At 44.2% G+C, this 22,091-nt stretch overlaps 1 protein-coding gene across 1 annotated transcript in view; it reads right to left on the bottom strand.

Moving 5' to 3' along the window:
- The window catches only part of rtel1 (regulator of telomere elongation helicase 1), a 225,346-nt gene that overhangs the window by 53,655 nt on the left and 149,600 nt on the right, over positions 1-22,091 (bottom strand). Inside the window, exons 24-27 of the mRNA XM_034173464.1 lie at positions 11,961-12,084; positions 7,778-7,943; positions 7,519-7,676; positions 2,052-2,147 (exon numbers count right to left, since the gene is read on the bottom strand). Coding sequence (XP_034029355.1) covers positions 2,052-2,147; positions 7,519-7,676; positions 7,778-7,943; positions 11,961-12,084 — 544 coding nt within the window. The remainder of the gene's footprint in view (positions 1-2,051; positions 2,148-7,518; positions 7,677-7,777; positions 7,944-11,960; positions 12,085-22,091) is intronic.

Below are 22,091 nucleotides of genomic sequence, written 5' to 3'. Positions count from 1 at the left end.
TCTTATATGTGTTCCAATCCCTGCCAATAGATGTTCCCCAGAGCCAGTTCATAGAGTGGGATAGAATGATCTCTAGATTTGTTTGGGGAGGCAAAAAATCTAGAGTCAGGTATAAAACTCTCCAGCTACCTAAAGAAAAAGGGGGAATGGGTCTTCCAAAATTGAGGGAATACTTCAACACTGCTCAATTGAGACCTATATATTGTTGGTGCAAGTCTGAATTTAGAGCAAAATGGAAGGATATAGAAAAAGAAGTAAACCAGATTCCAATTCAAAATATGGTTGGTGACAACCAGTTATTTAAAGAACTTAAAAATAGTATGGATCCAATCAAAATACACACATTAGATCTGTGGTTTAAATTACTAAAAAAATATAAGATCCAGAATGACGTAAAAATATTAAAATGGGTAGCATATGATAGCGATTTCAACCCGGCAAAATATGATAAAGGTTTATACAATGGAAAGAAAAGGGAATAATTGCCTGGTTTGTGTTAGAAAATAAAGGGGAGCTGGTGAGTTTTGAAAATCTTAGAAGACAATTTGACTTAGATTCACATGAACTCTTTAGATATTTTCAAGTGAGGGACTATTATAAAAAGGAGATCAAGTTGGATCCTTCCAGGAAATTGAATGATATCCGGATCATAGCTAAAGCATATCAGGGGAGTAACATAAAAATAATTTCATCATTATATCGAGGTCTGAATACCAACAACCATTCAACTGAATATATTAAGATAAAATGGGAGGAAGAACTTAATGTGGAAATTTTAGATGAGGATTGGCACAAAATGTGAAAGATACATCACTCATCCACTAATTCACGAATCTGGAGAGAATTTGCATGGAAGAATCTGAACTGTTTTTTATTACTCCAAAAATGAAAAGTAAACAGCTACACATACAACAGAATTGTTGGTGAGGATGTGGATCTTTAATGTGAATCATTCTCACATTTTTTGGAAATGTCCAAAGAAAACTGTATTTTGGGAAATGATGTATAAGGAGCTGCAACGGATACTGGGTTATGAGGTGCCTAATACCTGTTTAGTGCTTTACCTATGTAAATTCTCAGACAAGACTGTTGCCACTGATGATGAGTATTTGATCAAAATATTGTTGGTGGCAGGCAAGAAAGCTATTACTAGGAACTGGGGAAAGGACATACCACCAACAAAAGATCAATGGATAACAATAGTGGAAGAAATCTTTTTGATGGAAAAATTGACACACGTGCTGAGGCTACAAGAACAACAACTGGACAGGAAGTGGAGAAAATGGACCCTTTAAACAATGACACTGGACCAGAATAATGACACCTGAAAACACCAACTTACAAGACTTTAAGACCATGATGTACTCACCAGGCAGCCTACTGTTCAATTTATATGTTTTGGAATTTGTATTTGTCTGTTGTTGCAATAATTTGTTAATAAAAATTTAAGTGACAAAAAAAAAGAAAAAGAAAAAGAAACTGAGCAAATTTAAGACTAAATTGGCCACAGTTATTCATAGATTGGTAGATTGTGTTCATGCTTAAACTCCACCACGAACTACACGGTGGCCAGTGTGAGCTTCTGTTCAGTAGCTTGCAGTGTTGCTTGTATATAGTATACAATTGGGATAGATGAACAAATAACAAGAATGAAAAGAACCAATCCCAATATCCATTTTCCACTTTGTTACAGAGAAGTCAAACTAACTTAAGGTGTGGATGTGTGAGATAACGTCTGTGACCCTTCATCTGCTTGGCCCTGGTCCACCCAGCTCTAACTGAGTGCAGGCCTCTGTTGAGAAGTAACCTTTGATGGACCAGTGACCTGACCAGGGGGACTCATAGACTCTCATCTGCTTCATGCTACCGTGATGAAGGACACACACTGATGGGCCTCGTCATCTGTCGACCACATATCTGCCAGTACTGTATGTGAGGTTTTTTTCCTGACCACTCACTTTGATTATTTGCATTTGCTCTGTGTACTTATCAAGAAGTCGTGGTCAGCCGTCACTGTTTTATCAAACAGGTTATTAAAGTAGAAGACTTGCCTCTTGTTGGACCACTTTGATTTTACGCTTTCCTCCTCGCAACCCGTCATCAATCCTCTTGTCATACTGAAGGGACAGTGTTGAAAAGCGAGTCACCTACGAAGAGAGGAGGAAACAGAAATATGTCTTTCATAAACATACAGTGCTTCTATCATAAATTAAACTGCAAACAACTCCAGCATCATTGTTCCACATCCTCAAGCATTAAATTAAAAATGGCACACTACACTGGCGTAACTTCCATACAGGTTCATAACTACCCTATTTTCTGGACTATAAGTCACACCTTTTTATTGTATTATCCATCCATTTTCTTCCGCTTCATCCAAGGTCAGGTCACGGGGGCAGCAGCTCAAGCAAAGCCACCCAGACCTCCCGATCCACATACACCTCTCCCCAGCTCCTCCGGGGGAACCCCGAGGCATTCCCAAGCCAGCTGCGAGACGTAGTCCCTCCAGCGTGTCCTCAGTCTTCCCCGGGGCCTCCTCCCGATGGGACGTGCGTGGAACACCTCTCCAGCAAGGCGTCCAGGGGTATCTGAAAAAGATGCCCGAGCCACCTCAGCTGGCTCCGTTTGACTTGGAGGAGCAGTGGCTCAGCGCCCAGCCACCCTGCAGAGGAAACTCATCTTGGCTGCTTGTACTCACGATCTTGTCCTTTCGGTCATGGGCCAAATCTCATGACCATAGGGGAGGGTTGGAATGTAGATTGATCAGTAAATTGAGAGTTTTGCCCCCCTGCTCAGATCTCTCTTCACCACGACAGTCCGATACAGCGACCGCAACACTGCAGATGCTGCATCGATCCGTCTGTCGATCTCACACTCCATCCGTCCCCCTCCCGTGAACAAGACCCCGAGATACTTAAACTCCTCCACTTGAGGCAAGGACACTCCACCGACCTGAAGAGGGCAAAGCACCTTTTTCTGGTTGAGAACCATGGCCTCGGATTTGGAGGTGCTGATTTTTATCCCGGACGCTTCACACCCGGCTGCAAACCACTCCGGTGCACGCTGAAGGTCCTGATTTGATGAAGCCAACAGAACCACATCATCTGCAAACAGCAGAGATGAGATTCTGTGGTTCCCAAACCGGACCCCCTCTACACCCCGACTGCGCCTAGAAATTCTGTCCATAAAGGTAATGAACAGAACCGGTGACAAAGGGCAGCCCTGGCGGAGGCTGACGTACACTGGAAACAGGCTTGATTTACTACCGGCAATGCGAACCAAGCTCCTGCTGCGGTCGTACAGGGACTGGATAGCCCTTAACAAAGGACCCCTCACCCCGTACTCCCGGAGCACCCCGCCCCCCCCAACAGAGCGCCTCGAGGGACACGGTCGAACGCCTTCTCCAGATCCACAAAACACATGTGGACTGGTTGGGCGAACTCCATGAACCCTCGAGCACCCGATGGATGGTGTAGAGCTGGTCCAGTGTGCCGCGACCAGGACGAAAACCACACTGCTCCTCCTGAAACCGAGGTTTGACTATCAGTCGAATTCTCCTCTCCAGTACTCTGGAATAGACCTTACCGGGGAGGCTGAGGAGTGTGATCCCCCTGTAGTTGGAACACACCCTCCGGTCCCCCTTCTGAAACAGAGGGACCACCACCCCGGTCTGCCAATCCAGAGGCCACGCAAAGTTGCAGAGAAATGTCAACCAAGACAGTCCCACAACATCCAGAGTCTTAAGGTACTCCGGACGGATTTCATCCACCCCAGGAATCTTGCCACCAAATCTTGCCTCCTGTATATCGGCGTGCTTCAACATGCTATCCAGTAGATGGGTCAAAATAACAGAACACTGCCATCTACTGGCAGTGTGAATAGCATCCGGTTACATCACACGGTTGTTGCAGAATCACAACTTAAACAGAATTTTCAGTTTTGCAAATGCCCTTATTTTTACAAATAAAAAAAAGGGACATATTTTACAAATACACATTTCTTTGTAAAAACCAACACATGTTACATTAACTTGTGTACTGGCTTTTAAATATAATGAATCAACCAATCAGTGAAGAGCGGAGGCTCAGTTTACCCATAATGCCTTTTGGCATCTGTGTGTGTTAATGTTCACACACATAGTTTTCAGGCATATTTTGATTATTCAGTGCCAAGACATTTTTGCTCGTTTTGAGAATTCTAACGAAGTAGATTTTTCTTACCCCATTGGCAGATTTTTTTTATTTTTTATTTTTTGCTTAATACAAGACAATCTGGCTGGATTTAGGATTATATGTCTTATTTTGAGGGACAGTTGTTGCAGTGCTACCATACCATACAGGCCTGATTGGTGGACTGCTGCAGAGATGGTTGTCTTTCTGGAAGGTTCACAATGGACACAAAAACCATCATGCATCCTGGTGCTGCTGAGCTTGTAAGGACTCACCTTGAGAAAGGTAAAGCTGCCTTCAGAGACTTTTTCAATGGCCTGGGTTATGAGGCTTCTTTCTATAGGTCCATCAAAAACAACAAAGCTGAGTTATTTCGCCAAGAGGCAGCTGCAACTTCTGGCAACATGAGAAGCAGGTACTCAAAGATGATTGGCATCTGTCCTCACAGCTCTTTATATTCTGCCAATCATGAAAGTGTGACCTGCTTGAGTTTTTCCAACATGAAAACCAGTTCTTCCCTGTGGCACTGAGTGACACTGGGAAACTCCACACTGGTCAGAAGTCACAACTAGAAGCTACAGCTACTCCTCCCGACACTCAAGCAGAATGTGATGCTATTACCATTGACAGGTCCTCTCTTGTGTATTCATTTCCGCCAAGGACATGAAAGACCTTTGAGGAATATGCTGTCCTAGATATGGTTTCAAAGATACAGATGTATTCATCAAATTTTGAGAAGACATACATAGTTTTGATGTCTATTGGACTTCCAGCCTGAAGACTGGAACAAGGTCAAAAAGAGGCAAAGGGGATCAACGCAGAGTGATGGACAACACCAAGCTGCTACCTAACTGGAAAGGTTTCCTAAGAGACAACGACAACAAGACAGATTTCTTTGGGTTCCTTACTGACAGGACAGTGACCCTGTGCCCTGACAACGTTGTTGTTGTGACCAAAGGAGATCAGGCTCTTTCTAAGAAATCCATCAGTCTTGAAGGCTGAAGTCCTTGCAACCTCAAAGAAGCTGACTCCAGAATCTTCACTCATGCTTATCACGCAGCTAAGCAACAGATGAAGTCTGTGTTGATTAAAGCATGTGACACAGATGTTCTCACTGTTGCAGTCAGCATTTTTGCGACCCTCCAAGACACAAGCATGGAAAGTCCATCAGGTGGTTGCCAATTCATGACATGGTGGTGAATCTTGGTCCAGACAAATCCATTGGCATGCTGTTGTTTCACGCCTTCACTGGCTGTGATGTTGTGTCAGCTTTTCACGGCAAAGGAAAAAACATGCATGGCAGGCATGGAGGTTTGACCTGAAGTGACCCCCATCTTCAAGAAGTTCAGTCAGTACCCACCAGTCATGGAAAATGCAGACCTCAAGGTTCTTGAGAAGTTTGTCATAAATATGTATGACAAGAACAGCACGACGGACAAAGTTGATGAGGGAACACTGGACTTGTTCACTCGAAAGCTACGGTTTTAGGATGTCGTTCCACCGACATGCGCCATCTCCCATGTGGGACCTTATATGTAGACAAGTGTGTATCTTTCCAAATCATGTCCAGTCAGCTGCATTTACCCCAGGTGGACTCCAATTAAGCTGTAGAAACATCTCAAGGATGATCAATGGAAACAGGAGGCACCTGAACTCAATTTTGAGTTTCATGGCAAAGCCTGTGAATGTACTTGTGATTTCTTAGTTTGTTTAGAAATTTGCAAAAATCTAAAAAAAAAAAATTTTTCCACATTGTCATTATGGGGTATTGTGTGTAGAATTCTGAGGAAAATAATTTTATCCATTTTGCAATAAGTCTGTAACATAAAATGTGGAAAAAGTGAAGTGCTGTGAATATTTTCTGGACGTACTCTCTCTCTCTCTCTCTCTCTCTCTCTCTCTCTCTCTCTCTCTCTCTCTCTCTCTCTCTCTCTCTCTATATATATATATATGATCAGTTTTATGCAGATGATCGAGTTATCTATTGTTCTTCTCCTTCCATTGTTCAAACTAGAATTCTGCCATGCCTTCAATGTTGTTCAGTCTAATTTAACTAAACTTTAACTGGTGTTAAATGCAGATGGGACAAAAGTTATGCTTTTTTTCACACTGCAAAAAAACAACACTCAATCTTCTTAAGAGAGTAACAGTAATAGTAATAATAGCTGCCCAGGGGCTTGATATTAAAATGGTTATATAGTATAAGTATTTAGGAATTATATTTGGTTAGAACTTTAGTAGAGAAGCTCGAATCTTTGACTAGACTGGGTTGCTTGACGCGACGTTTCACTTCAAATCGCAGAAGCTTCCTCAGCTAAAATTCTTGCTCTGGTAGTCTGACTTCTGTGTGACCCTTGTAGAGAAGAACAAACAGAAGCCACAAAAGCTGGAGTTTTAAACCTAAACCAGACCCCTCCTACCGAGAGGCAGACTGCTATTGGCTAGTGACTAAACAATTGCTTTAATTAGCACCTATTGTGCTCTAGTTAGCACCCTCCTAATGACAGGATAGCTGTAACTCCTAACGATGGGACTCACGCCTCTCCTCATGACGTGAATGACTTATTACCATGAACAAAAGACTGAAACTGCTTTGATCTGAGTACCCCATTGTAAACAGGGGACAAAGCGTGTCTCAGACCCCCTCCCCAGTTAAGGCTGGGTTTCAACTGTTTCACATAGAATGCCTCCTTCACCCCTTTCTCAAACCATTTCTTCTCTCTGGCTAAGATTTTAACTTCCTTGTCCTCAAACGTGTGGTTAGTGTCTAGGTTTTAGGTTTAAAACTCCAGCTTTTGTGGTTTCTGCTTGTTCTTCTCTACAAGGGTCAAGACAGAAGTCAGACTACCAGTGCAAGAATTTTAGCTGAGGAAGCTTCTGCGATTTGAAGTGAAATATCCTCGCGTCAAGCAACCCAGTCCAGGCTGACTGAAATGTATTTAATACTTCGTACAAAAGCCTGTGTTGGCAATGACAGCTTCAAGACACTTTCTGTGGAGAAGCTACACACATGCACTGCTCAGGTGTGCTTTTGGCCCATTCTTCCACACAGTCTACAAATCTTGAAGGTTGACGTTTTTGCATGTGTGGGTTACTTGGGTTGTTGCTGACATCTGGTAAAAATTTCATGTCAATAGCATCATTAGAAATATATTTACTGAGGAAAAATAGTGATGTGTTCAATACTTATTTTACCCTCTGTATGTCAGATGCATCTGACTTTTGCACTATTTGTGCTGCTTTGTGCCAGGTGTATGATAGGTGGAAACCCGACAGAAGATGAACTAGTGTTGATTTTTTTTTTTTTGTCAGATTAAGGTGTTATAAAGAGAGAGAGAAAAATCTCAACCTTGGTCTCTCCTGTAGCACCGTCACGTTCGTCTGCTCTCTGGTGGTCAGTGCTGTCCAGAGCATTCAGCAGGGTCGCCGGTTTCCTGTGGCTTTCTTGCACCTCAGACTCGTACTCTATACAAATGCCGGCCATCGCATTTGATTTGCCAATTTCATCTGAGCAGAAAGACCAGCCAAACGACAAAACATTGAGTCAGTCACTCTCCTTGTGTTTTATGAGGATTGTGAAAAGGCTGTGAGCCCTGCAGCATACTCACTTAACCTCCTTCTCTTCAGACTGGGAATGTGGGCATCCAGCTCTTTGGCCTTTTGGGTGCCAGAGCTCTGAGAGGACCAGCAGGAAGCAACACCTGACAGCTGAGCTTCTACTGAAGACATGGCAGCCCAACTCTCTGCTGCAGGCTTCTTCTCAATGAAAGGCCTCTGCCACATTCACAAGAAGGTGCAGTGAGTAAACTGTGAAGGTGGTCAGAGTCAGCACCTCCCTTTAGTACAGTGCCAACAATGTCATGTACAAACTAGACTCAAATGAGGAAAAAACTGAAGGCAGTGGCCTTTACAACCATTCAGAACACTACAACGGCTCTCAGCAGAACATAGAGAGCAGTCATCCGTCTGTTCAGTCAGTCGCCGAGAGCCACTTCAGCAATCTAAAACTAACTATACAGCAGAGGTCTCAAACTGATTCCAGAAAGGGCCACGAGGGTGCAGGGTTTCTTTGCAACCACCAAGTCCACCAGGTGATTTCAATGATTAACATCACTTTGAGAAGATGAAATGGACAATAACGTTTATCACTTTGAACATTAAATATCTTGTCTTTGTGGTGTATTTAATTGAATATAGGTTGAAGAGGATTTGCAAATCATTGTATTCTGTTTTTATTTACATTTTACACAACGTCCCAACTTCACTGGAATTGGGGTTGTATATTGTCCACGTACAAACGTTTTGAGAATGTTAGACTTAACTTATTTTTTATGATGATGTCACTGGCCTGTGATGGAGAGGCTGCAGAAGTCGCATTCCGGCGTGTTTATTGCCATTTCTGGGGATTTTAACCATGTTACCCTTTCAACATCCCTTCCCACTTTAAAGCAGAGTGTGGATTGAAAAAGAAGAGATAATAAGACAATTGACCTACTGTATGCTAATGTCAAGGAAGCATACAGTGCCACAGCCCTCCCCCTGCTTGGCAAAGTGGACCATAACCTGGATTATTTACAGCCAATCAACATTCCTGCAGTCCGACAGCCCTGGAACAAAGGATCTCACAACTATTTTTTCCTTTTGCTTTTTTGCTCTGGCTTTCTTACACGTGGAATATGTGCTTTTTCTTTCCAGACTCTAGTCCAACATAACCTTGTGGCTTTTGGTTTATCATTCCCTTAGCTTCGTTGTTTCTTCATGTTTCTTTTTGTTCCCCAACTTTCATTGTTTGATACACCAGTCTTAATACCTTTTAAAGCTTGAGCCAAATTTTCTGCACTGTGAAAACAACTTCCTAGCCAAGTTTTTCAAATTAAGAGCAAATTTGCGAGTCTCCTAATTTGTTTTCTGGTCAACGCCAAAAGTAATTTTGTTACTTTTAATTCCCTCCCCAACTTTCTTTGTCAAGCCTTGAACTTTTTCTAAATTTTACAAAGACTCTGAACCAATCTTCCCCAAGTTGAAGCCACCAGAGCATTTTTGAGAACAAACACCAACTTGTACGGACCCACCGAAACGTCACTTGGTCCTGGTGTCAAAACGAGCCAGATCCAACCTGTAGTCACCCGGGAAACCGGTGGTTAACCCCAGCACAGGTGAAAGGCCAGCAAAGGTCCATCAGAAAATCGGACCAGACCCACATCCGATCCAACAGACCCAGATATGTGAATCAGCCAAGTGTTCTGACGGCCTTTGTTGTCAATGCAAAGTGCCGATTCATTTGGTAATTTTCTTAATAATAATTTGTGAACCCAAATTAAATGCTAAATTCCAATCAAGTTTATTCTTACTAAATTTACAGTGGGGAAAATAAGCATTTCACCCCCTGTAAGTTTTGCAGGTTTTCCCACCTACAAAGAATGTAGAGGTCTGTCATTTTTATCGAAGGTACACTTCAACTGTGAGAGACAGAATGTAAAAAAAAAAAAAAAAAAAAAAAAAAAAAACCCAGAAAATCACATTGTATGATTTTTAAATAATTAATTTGCATTTTATTGCATAAAATAAGTATTTGTGTAAAATGTAAATAAAAACAGAATACAATGATTTGCAAATCCTCTTCAACCTATATTCAATTGAATACACCACAAAGACAAGATATTTAATGTTCAAACTGATAAACTTTATTGTTTTTGTGCAAATATTTGCTCATTTTGAAATGGATGCCTGCAACACGTTTCAAAAAAGCTGGGACAGTGGTATGTTTACCACTGTGTTACATCACCTTTCCTTCTAACAACACCCAATAAACGTTTGGGAACTGAGGACACTAATTGTTGAAGCTTTGTGGGTTGAATTCTTTCCCGTTCTTGCTTGATGTACGACTTCAGTTGTTCAACAGTACGGGGTCTCCGTTGTCGTATTTTGCGCTTCATAATGCGCCACACATTTTCAATGGGCAACAGGTCTGGACTGCAGGCAGACCAGTCTAGTACCCGCACTCTTTTACTACGAAGCCACGCTGTTGTAACACGTGCAGAATGTGGCTTGGCATTGTCTTGCTGAAAAATGCAGGTACGTCCCTGAAAAAGACGTTGCTTGGATGGCAGCATGTGTTGCTCCAAAACCTAGATGTACCTTTCAACATTGATGGTGCCATCACAGATGTGTAAGTTGTCCATACCATGGGCACTAACACATCCCCATACCATCACAGATGCTGGCTTTTGAACTTTGCACTAGAAACAATCTGGATGGTCTTTTTCCTCTTTTGTCCGGAGGACACGACGTCCACGATTTCCAAAAACAATTTGAAATGTGGACTCATCAGACCACAGCACACTTTTCCACTTTGCGTCTGTCCATTTCAAATGAGCTCGGGCCCAAAGAAGGTGGCGGCATTTCTGGATGTTGTTGATGTATGACTTTCATTTTCCATGGTAGAGTTTTAATTTGCACTTGTAGATGTAGCGACGAACTGTGTTAACTGACAATGGTTTTCTGAAGTGTTCCTGAACCCACGTGGTAAGATCCTTTAAACAATGATGTTGGTTTTTAATGCAGTGACGCCTGAGGGATCGAAGGTCATGGGCATTCAGTGTTGGTTTTCGGCCTTGCCGCTTACATGTAGAAAGTTCTCCAGATTCTCTGAATCTTCTGATTATATTATGGACTGTAGATGATGGAATCCCTAAATTCCTTGTAATTGAACATTGAGAAACATTGTTCTTAAACTGTTGGACTATTTTTTCATGCGGTTGTTCACAATGTGGTGATCCTCACCCCATCTTTGCTTGTGACCTGCTGAACCTTTTGGGGATGCTCCTTTTATACCCAATCTGACACTCACAATTAGTGTCCTCAGTTTCCAAACGTTTATTGAGTGTTGTTAGAAGGAAAGGTGATGTAACACAGTGGTAAACATACCACTGTTCCAGCTTTTTTGAAAAGTGTTGCAGACATCCATTTCAAAATGAGAAAATATTTGCACAAAAACAATAAAGTTTATCAGTTTGAACATTAAATATCTTGTCTTTGTGGTGTAATACTAATCCAATATTTTTGTTGCAAAAGAAAGCTATTTAGAATTATTTGTAATAAATCATATTGCGAGCCAACAAATTCATTGTTTGCCTGTTTACATATTACAATTATTGTATTACATTATTGTATTACAATACAAATTATGTATAAAGTTAAAAATAAACTGCTGTCGCAACATGTCCAGGATCTGTTTAAACTGAGGGAGTCCAGTTATAACTTGAGAGGAATTTTGTTTTTCGAGAAAGTGAAGATCCGAACTACTGCAAAGGGTCACTGTGCCTCTGTTAAAGGGGTTAACACCTGGATCAACTGTCCGGACAACATTAAAGTACTTGGTACTTTGGTGGGCTTTAGGAGGCATTACAAGAATTATAAAAGTTCTTGTTATAACTGAAGACTTGGGTTTATTGTTTTTGTTATTGCTTCTGGGATTGTGGGTTGTGTGACAGTGTTTGTCTGGTAGTATTCTGAAAATTGTGCTTATGGTTGCATGCTTGTATAAATGTGTGTATGTAGTTTTTATTTTTAGTATAAGTGGTTGGCATTTATAAGCTCTGCTTCTGCTCACCCCTTCTGCCCACCCCTTTCGCCCACACGAGATCTTTATAAAGTTGTCTTGTTATGAGTTTTTTGTTGTCAAACTGTGTGCCGAATAAATTCATTCATTAATTCTTTCAATGAATGTAGGAGCAAAGTGAGGACATTGTCTTTTCAATGTCTGTGACCGTTGTGCTTGCTACAACCTACCAGCTTTTGTGCAACCCTGAAGAACTTTGTGACATCACGGACAAGACTTCCAAAGCTGTCATAGTGTTTCATGTAAGGCTTAACCCAGGACGGCAAGTGTGAGCGCACATCAGCAGCTTTAAACCTGTGGAAAAAAGCAAACAACAAATGCTTCACATTATTTATTAGACCCGAACCAAGATGGGTCAGCCTAACCAGAAAGGCAACCAGTACTTCATGAGTCCGGTAATATTCAGTGTTGCTGATGTGGTCCACCAACACTGAGGTAGATCACCTGACAAAGCAGCATGTTTAAATAACCACAAGTATCACAAATTAGACCACAGCAAATCTCATATTTTCCAAAGTACAATTATTAACAAAATGTATTTAAAAAATCTAATTGCAGGGTTTTAGTATAGCTGTGCTGTTGGCAATTATCACCTGAGGCGGCGCGCGTTGACTGGTTTTAGATGCATTGAAAGCAAGAATAATAGACAAAAAAAAAAAAAAAAAAAATGACACTTAGGTTGTAATATCAAAGTTCCTTTTTGCATTTTTCTGTCTAAGTTAAGAAAATAAATAATGTTGAAAAGTTTAAAAACACATTAATATCTGACGGACATAACATCTGCTCTCCTTCAAAAATGACACACTGTACCTTTAATCCAGTAAAACAGGCAGAGTTTTTCTGTCATGTTTTTTTCAACATTTTTGAGTGGAAGTGAATACTTTTTTAAACAATATAACCCCCAATTGCCTTGTTTGAACAAGAGCTGAATCTGGAAGGATTTAATTGTCAAATCAGAATCAGAATCAAATTTATTGCCAAGTAAGTTCTCACATACAGGCAGTGGTGGGCATAGCTAACCAAAAAGTTAGCTTTGATAACTAGTAATTAGCTAACTGAAAAGTTATCTTTTTTAACGCTAATGTTGGGGAAAGTGTAGTGACACGGACCCACAACAGGGGGCGCAAATGAACGGTCAATAGATGAGCCAAAAGGTAATTTAATGTTGTGAATGTGCACAACTAATATACAGACTATCTCAGAATCTGATAGCAGTCAATACACAAAGGTGACATGTGGGCAGGCTTGAGGATAGACGACGTCTGTCCTGAGAAGAGCCGGAACCACACGATTTCTGCCGCCACCGAACCTGGTGAATACTGGAGCCGCCAAGTCCCGAATTCCCAGGTGATCACCGTCCCCGACTGTCGGATCTGGTACTGCTGGCGAGGAGCACAAACAGTGAGATGTGGGTGTGTGCACACTCAGTAACAAAAACAGTCAGAAGGTGGAAAGTCACCTCCACATCTATTCACACACTCGTGCAGCTCCTGTTAACCACTTATCTGGTTTGGGTGTGAAGCGAAGCCGTCACTGTTCACACCGAACGCCAATCCAGCAGATAAGGCACACAACAGGAAAGCGGCTGCAAAAAGAGTTCAGACTATGACACCGGTTTCAGTACAGCAGAGAATTACCTTCCCAGGTAGATGATATCTCGGCAGCGAGGTGGAGTTGACATCCGGCTTTTATGGAGTGATGACATGACGTGGTGACAGCTGTCATGAGTTGATGTGTGACAGCTGTCACTCCCGGTTGTGTCCGTGGCGGCAGAGCCCTCTCGTGCCTGAAGCCCGCACTTCAGGCAGGGCGCCCTCTGGTGGTGGGCCAGCAGTACCTCCTCTTCTGGCGGCCCACACAACAGCTAAACCGATAAACTGCCTAAAAAGTTATCGGAAGCTACAGATAACCGATAACTTTAAATTTTGCCTCCCATACGCTCTCAGCTATAAGAAGCTGATTTTGCGTTTAAACGCCACCAAACCTTCTAATAGAACCAACGGCGATCACAAACCCAAACAGTCAATGAGCAGCACTTCTGTCTTTGTGTGCTCTGCCCCCTGCTGGATGAAAGTGTCATTGACCCTGACAGGATACAGTGGTCCCTCGATGAGGCAGAGGTCATGAAATGGAAAGCAGGTTTGAATGATGGTTTTGCTTTGTAAATAAAATTATTCCAGATAGAATAACTACATTAATGTAAACTCTTAAAATGTACAAAGTGATATATAACACAGATCTGTTAATTTTAAAATAATGCCGACATTATCATACCAAAGGGATTATGGGTAAACTAAACCTCCGCTCATACTGATTGGTTGATTCATTCATTCTATGTAAAAACCAACACAAGTGAATCAATGTAACGTGTTGGTGTTTACAAATAAATGTGCTTTTGTAAAATGTAATTTTTTTCATTTGTATAAAAAAGAAAGAAATTTTCAAGATCCCACTAGACAGCGCCTAAGCGGATGCATGATGACATCACATCTCTATCCAGTTACGGAGACAAGGTTTCTTTCAATAGTAAGAACTGTCAAAAAACTTGTGTGTGGTTGGAGTTGTGTGGCGATAAGAATCACCATTTGAATGCTTGAATAACGATGTCAGTCTCACAAAGAAATCAAATAATAGCGAAAACATGGTCGGTGCGGTGTCATAACGCATCAATCAGTCGCTCGGTGCGGTGTTATAACAGATCAATCAGTCGCTCTGTGAGGTGTCATAACATCCGATCGGTTAGCGGCTCGGTGCGATGTTAGGAGTTGAATACACCTTTCGGTGATACTTGGACACGTCATCAGTGAAGAACCCAGGGTCATAGGGTGTTTTGGGTCTTTGATCTTCATACACCCTCTCCTGGGCGACCCAGCCGGGGGTGATCAGTCCCCGACTTGTGTCCAAGTGGCGAGTTGTTCCACGGATCCCCCCTGCAGATCCACAGCCACCTTGAGGCCCTCTCTGCGGCCTCCAGTGTATTCTTGATGGCTCTCTTGAATTGCAGTCCCTTCACTCCAAGGAGCTTGAGGGTTCGCACAAGTGAATGGCCAGCAAAGCAACGGCACCCGACCTCGACAGGCTCACAACGGGCTTTCCAGCCGTTGTTCCGACAATCAGAGATGAGCTCGGCATATTTAGCCTTCTTTCGCTCGTTGGCCTCATCAATGCGGTCCTCCCAGGGAACAGTCAGTTCTATTAGGACCACTTGCTTGGTGGACACCAATGCAAACACCATGACTGGGCAGAGAAGAGTGGTTGTGATGTTATCTGGGAACTTAAGCTGACTGCCAAGATCAACCTGGAGTTTCCAGTCACACACTGTGGTGAGGAGCCCCCCCGAAGAGCTAGGCTGGTGTTGATTTGCCCTCTGTCCCGGTCTTATGAAAGAGATTAACTGTTTGGGGTAGCCTGAGTCTTGCTGTGCAAACGGCGCCCGCCAAACATCTTAAAACGTGGTCATGGTGCCAGCGGTATCGCCCCTCTAATAGCGCCTTCGGACAGCAGCTCAGGATATGCTTCAAGGTGCCCCTTCTCTGGCACAGCTTGCAATCAGGAATATTGACCAGGCCCCAGGTGTGCAGGTTGGCCGGGCTCGGAAGGACGTCAAAAACTGACTGGATGAGGAACTTGATGCGTAGTGGCTCTGCTCTCCACATCTCTGCCCAAGTGATCTTGCGGGATTCTGCATGCTCCCACCGAGTCCACGCTCCCTGCTTGGACATGCCAACCATCTTGCTGTATCGATATTCCTCCTCCTCCGCTCTTATCTCATCCTGAACCAGCTGACGCTTCTCCTTTCCACGGGCTTGATCGTAATGCGGCTTTGGAAAGCAACCCAGACCTGCCCGCCCCGTTGCAACTGAGCCCACCAGCATCTTATGCCTCAGTCGCGCTTCAGCTCTGGTGATGGGCTCCTGTACCTGCCACTTTCTTCCGGTCTTCACGAGGATCCTTGCTGATGCGACTTTGACGTCTGTGGAGTCCCTGTACAACATTGCCTCTCTGGAGCGGGTGACTTTGAACTCCTCTGTCAGTCCACTGAAAGGGAGCTGCAGTTTGATAGAATGGTCATACAGGGCGATGCTGCTCAAGGATCTAGGAAGTCCCAGCCATCTCCTGATAAACTGGCTGATGGACTTCTCCAGTGCCTCTACCGTTGTTATTGGTACCTCATAGACCAGCAGGGGCCAGAGTATCTTTGGCAGGACTCCGTGCTGGTAGATCCAGGCTTTAAATTTCCCTGGGAGACCAGACTTATTGATGGTGGTGAGCCAGGTTGCCAGGTCGCACTTGATCTGTTTTATGGCTGCTGTGTCCTTCAGGGAGCTATCAAAGACCTTTCCCAGGGTCTTGACAGGTTTTTCGGTCACTGATGGGATTCTGGTCCCTCCCAAGGCAAAGCAGAACTGATCGGTCACTTTGCCTTTCTTCAGGACCAGAGACCTGGACTTAGCGGGCTTAAAGCTCATCCTCGCCCACTGGGTCAGCCGTTCCAGTCCCTGCAAGAGCCACCTGCACCCTAGCACCGATGTTGTCATGACTGTCAAGTCATCCATAAAGGCTCTTATGGGGGGCTGCCGTGTTCCAGATCTTGATTTGGCCCCTCTGCATTTGACCTCAGCGGATTTGACAATCATGTTCATGGCCAGCGAAAAGAGTGGCACTGAAATCGTGCAGCCGGTGATTATGCCCTTTTCGAGGTGGTGCCAGGCAGATGTTACTTGGCCTGAGGAGACTCAAGCGCTGAAGTTGTTGTAGTAGTCATGGATCTTGCCTGGAACATGGTGTCTTGCCAGTGCAGTTTCGACGAGCTTGTGTGGAATAGAACTGTAGGCGTTGGCTAAATCCAGCCAGAGAGCTACCAAATCTCCTTTGCTCTCCCTTGCCTCCCGGATCAGCTGCGTCATCACTCCTGTATGCTCTAGGCATCCAGGTACTCCAGGGATTCCCCCCTTCTGTACTGAGGTGTCGAGGTAGTTGTTCTTCAAAAGAAAATCTGTCAGCTGTTGGGACACGATTTTAAAGAATATCTTGCTCTCCACACTGAGCAGCGAGATGATCCAGAAATGCTCTATGCTGCAAGAGTCATCTTCTTTCGGTATCTCGACGCCCTCGGCATACCTCCACTGGGTTGCTACTTTCCCTCTCCGCCAGATCACCTTCAAGATCTTCCAGAGACGTCCAAGGAGCCGTGGACACTGTTTATAAACTTTGTAGGGTACACTGCTGGGGCCAGGAGCAGAGCTAGATCTTGCAGCTCTGACAGCTTCTTTTACCTCTCTCATGGTGGGTTCACAGCAGTCAAATTGGGTCGCTGGTTCTAGTGGCGCCACCAGTTCTCTGCAGGGCCCGAGATCATGGTCTCTCAGGGTGTCACTGACGGTGGCGTGGAGATGATGGTCGATCTCCTCAATGGGGCGAGTGAGCTGGCCACTTCGTCTCTGGCCCAGAAGCTTCTTGGTGAAACCGAAGGGATTGCTGATGAAAGCACTGTGTTTCCGAGCTCTTTCCTTGCCCTTCCTTCTGTGCCATTCCGCCCTCCTCAGCGAGATGAGCCTCTTCCTTATGATCTTCATGAGTTCTGACAGAGCTGTTTTCTCCTCCTCCTTAGCTGCCTAGTACTGACGTCTCAGGGATTTTAGCTCTTCTCTCAGCTGAATGATCTTTGCTTCTCGACGGATGAGCTTCACTGGATTGTTTGCCCCTTGCCTCTGCTCGGCACCGAATCGCTCTGCTCCCATGTTCATTATGATGGTACACATAATCTGGAGTTTAGGGTCGACGCGGCCCTTCAAGATGGTTTCCAGGCTCTTGTCAACATCCTCGTCCAGCTTTCGCCACTCCTTGTTGTTTGCAGCAGGCCACGTCACCCTTCGATGTTCCGATTTCCTGCTTGGGGTGGGGACTCATGTTGCTTGGAGGTTCCAGGTACTGTGGAGTGGTTCCGGACCTGGCTGCTCCTCTGTCTTACCAGGTTCTGCGGTCGGCGCCACAAGAAATGTTGCACCGGCTAATGTTCTTGAGCGTTGCTCCACTTGGTTCCTCCTGTGGCAGGCCATCTTTGCCTGGTGGATCTTCAGGCCTTTGTGGTTCTTGCAGACTTTGCCGCAAATACAGACTGCATTCATAATCCGTTGTCCATTGGCTTGGGTCATCAACGGAAATTCTGTCTTGTTGGGATGCTCATGCTCCCTCCTCTCAGGCATCCCTGGGGGTATCTTTCTTTGGGGTTCTTTGTAGCTGAGTAGTTGGGTGCTCACTCTCAGGAGCTGAAGGTTGGGGGGCTGGCCCTTCCTGCCCTGGTTGCCGTCTCTCCGAGCTGTCCGCTGTCTCTCCAGCCGTCACCACTCTATTTGTGGGTGTCATCCAGACTTTCCTGGAAGTCACTGGCAAAGCCAGGTAAGATAGGAGAATACACCTTTCTGTGATACTTGGACACGTCATCAGTGAAGAACCCAGGGTCATAGGGTGTTTCGGGTCTTTGATATTCATACACCCTCTCCTGGGCGACACAGCCGGGGGTGATCAGTCCCCATGGCGCGTTGTTCCATGGATCCCCCCTGCGGATCCACAGCCACTTTGAGGCCCTCTCTGCGGCCTCCAGTGTATTCTTGATGGCTCTCTTGAATTGCAGTCCCTTCACTCCAAGGAGCTTGAGGGTTTGCACAAGTAAATGGCCAGCGAAGCCGCGGCACCCGACCTCAACAGGCTCACAACTGGCTTTCCAGCCATTGTTCTGGCAATCAGAGATGAGCTCGGCATATTTAGCCTTCTTTCGCTCGTTGGCCTTGTCAGGAAAGATGACTTTAAGCTTGCTTTCAGATTGTTTTCATCTTGGAATATAATACGTGCCATGGGATTAACATACATGCTGTTGGATTAAACTGCACAGTGTTTGGTACCTTACAGGAGTAAGTGAGGTCATACCGGACTTTTCCATTGCAAATGGGGAGACCCACGGAATGAACTCAGTGGTGAAGACGATGGAATATGTCTAAGAATGATTCTAACATGACAAGTATGATCAAATGAAGTATTAATGTGTTAAAATTAAGAGTATTAGAAAAAGTATGTTACAAATAAGTGAAATGAATGATTATATGAGTTGTTTTTCATAAAGAGTGCAGAGTCAGAGAAAAAGAGGAAGTGAAGAAGATGTCGCAAGCAGGGCAAGAAAAGCTGATGTTAAACAACTGATCAAATGATTAAGATGTTGGTAAAATATGAAATGAATAATAAGGAATGAAAATGTTTGTATATGATCATATGAATTGTTTTTATGTGAAAGAGAGTTGTAATGAAATGATTGAATATGATTGATGTGAATTTGAAGAAATGATTTAAAAGAATGAATTCTCGGAAAAGCTGAAGTGTTAACAGAAAAGAGGAACTTGAGAAATAAGTTACTGGCAAGGGCTGCGGAGATTTCCAGTAAGCAGAAGGAGAAGGGAGGAGGTTTTGAGTCAACAGCATCCCCATGGTAACCAAGATCATCTGAGGACAACAAGAGTCAAGCACATATATAAACTGTGAAACACCAGAAAACGGGGTTATTCTTCCAGGGAGAGGTGCTGTTGGCACTACTCCCCTGCTACGAGGAGATCACAAGACTTGACCATCTTGTGAGCAGCAATTGGAATCGTGGAGTGAGAGGATTGGAGCCATAAAGATCATTTGAGAGAGTTTTCAACTCCCACTCAGGCCGTCCAGTTACGGAGTAGCAGAACAACGGAGAGTAACCACTGGCCTTAAGTCTGAGTGGGGAATGTTCAACGATTTCTCTCTCAAGGAACATCACCGCATACCAGAATGGATTAGATCAACTTTTGGTTGATTGAAGACGGAATAAATTCTTATGTGGATTAACTTCCTGAAGGATTACAACATCACACAAGGATCGTGGTCAGCTAACAATTAATAGCTGATGAAGAGGAAATCAAGTTCATCGAGCTGGGGACCCTAACCTCAAAAACCTCCTTCCCTCACTCCTAGAAAAAATTGTTAAGAAGTCAATCCAGTCCCAGTCAAAGTAAGATCAGTCAGAATTATTGAATTAAAAACAAAAATCTCTGCCAGTCATTATTCTAATTATACTTGAATTACTGTTGTGAAATTATCACCATATAATCTATGTTGATTAAGTTATTGGCACTTGCAAAACCTGCAATAAATTTCCAAGCATGCACTTAAAGTGTTAAGGCTCGGACATTGGATTATTGATGCTTCTTAAGGTGTAAAAGTTAAAGTTTATTGGGTGTACAACATCAAAAAGGCTCTAAAAGGTTAGTCTGGTTTTTTAATGAAAATAACACATCCTGGGGACTCGCTGTACGAGTCACTAAATTCAAAATCTAGCAACATTCCAAGAGCCCTGATCCATAAGAGGAGAGCTGCCATTAACGGGCGTGGCCGGTTCGTATCCTGGTTCCTGAGAAGGCTATTCGACCGGGGTGCGAGATCAGCTTCAGCGGGGTGGACGTCCGGATGGAGGCAGTGAGCAGCTAGACGAATCTCCTTGCCACCAGCTTGAACAGCCTTTGTGCAGCCCTGCTGGGTAATACCCATGGAGACACGAAGGTCGGACCCCAGAGACGGAGAGCTGGTTTTGTACACAAACACACTCATCGGAGGGTGAGCGTGTGCCGTGTATCTAAAAAAGTGGGATCTGACACGTGGCGCCCGAACAGGGACCTGCCAAAGTGTAGTCGGGTCCTAGGAAGAATCCTGGCCAAAGGAGAGTCTTTGCCATTGGGTAGGTGGGAAGCCCCTGAGTGGATCACCAAAGGAGACAGTGTTGTGGAGAGTGTCGGCTGATGGCCTGTATAGGTCCAGTAACGGCTTGAAACATATCTGTCCTCCAGAGGTGTGAAAATTTGGAGGCGACCACCAGAAGGACAAAGTAAAGACAACAGGAGTAAGTATCCCAGGGAGCTGGGATCAAGGACGAGAAGCAGACGTGTCACTGCTGGATCGTCTGGACTGGGCCGAGAAGCAGACGGGGATAGCCTGCTGGATCGTCACAAAACGACGAGGAAGGGAAGCAGGCGAGGGAGCCTGCTGGATCGGATCGTCAAGAAAGCAGGTATGAGAGTATACCGTGCAAAATGGTGATCTACAAGAGAGAATAGGATCATCAACCCGTGAGGTTCCTGAGGGGAGAAGCGGGAAAAGGAGCAGCTGATTTGGGGTTAGCCTCTGGAATTGGCGCTGAATAGCCAAGTAGTCTGTCACTCATCCCTGACTCAAGGCGCCAAGAGAGGCTTTGAGAGGCAGACGACTCAAGACGACAAGGACCATAGCTGAAGTCAAGGAGACGAAAGTGGTGGAATCGACAATCTCAGCAACCGAGAGAATAAAGGGAGGACAATCATTACGAAACAGTAAGGTTAGTATTAAGAATAAGCAGTGAAAATATGGCTGAAGAAGAGTCAGGACCCGTAGCAAACCCTGAATCCAAAAATGAAGGGGGAAAAGAAGTGGATTTTCGGCGAGGATATGATACTTGGGCAGAAACAGTTCAAAAATATGTCATAGATCAAAGTGTGGAAACTGATGAAGAATGTTTCAAACAAGATATGGCAGGAACTATACACACATTAGGGATATATTATCCAGGTAAGCATAAGGAGGGGCAGATCCTGGCCGTTTTGGGGAGCCCACCAGTCCCAAAGGACAAAATGGGGACCAGAGAGTGGCTTGAACGGTGGTGCAAACTTCTCTGAGAAGAATGGAAAAGAGGACAAATCACCACCTTAATAAACCCTGAGAAAAGTTATGACTCCGTAGTCAAAATGACAGCTGGGTTGTTGGGAGAAGAGACGGTCCTGGTTGATGTTAAAGCAAAATCAGCATCCGTATATGCTGAGTTTAAGTCCATGGCAGAACGGCTAAAAGGGTTAGGAAGAATGCTTAAGGAACAATATCCTATAATGGAAGATATGAGTGGAAGTCAGATCCTCGATAATGAAGACAAGGGCAAGATAGACTCCCAGGCCGAATCCGAACAAAGTGATGAGGAAAACAAGCCAGAAGGAAGTGAAGATGAATTGATATCCCCGGGAGGTCCTAATCCTGGGGGGAATGGTCAAGAATATAAAAGCCCGGACCAGCTCCGCACAAGCTTTGAACCAGAGTGGCCAAATTTGCCCTTAGGAAGTGTGAGAGGAACAACCTCAACAGTTAAAAAACAGACAGAACGCCTGGTTGAGCAGGATAAAAGACGAAGAAGCCTTCAGGGAGTATCTGGACAGATATTCCATCAATCGCCGGAATGTGGGCCCAGAAGCTTGAGACAGCTTAAA

Source organism: Thalassophryne amazonica, chromosome 6 (assembly GCF_902500255.1).
Source record: "Thalassophryne amazonica chromosome 6, fThaAma1.1, whole genome shotgun sequence".
Lineage (NCBI taxonomy): Eukaryota > Metazoa > Chordata > Actinopteri > Batrachoidiformes > Batrachoididae > Thalassophryne > Thalassophryne amazonica.
Note: the sequence above shows the minus strand (reverse complement) of the source record. Positions and strands in the feature narration are given on the sequence as shown.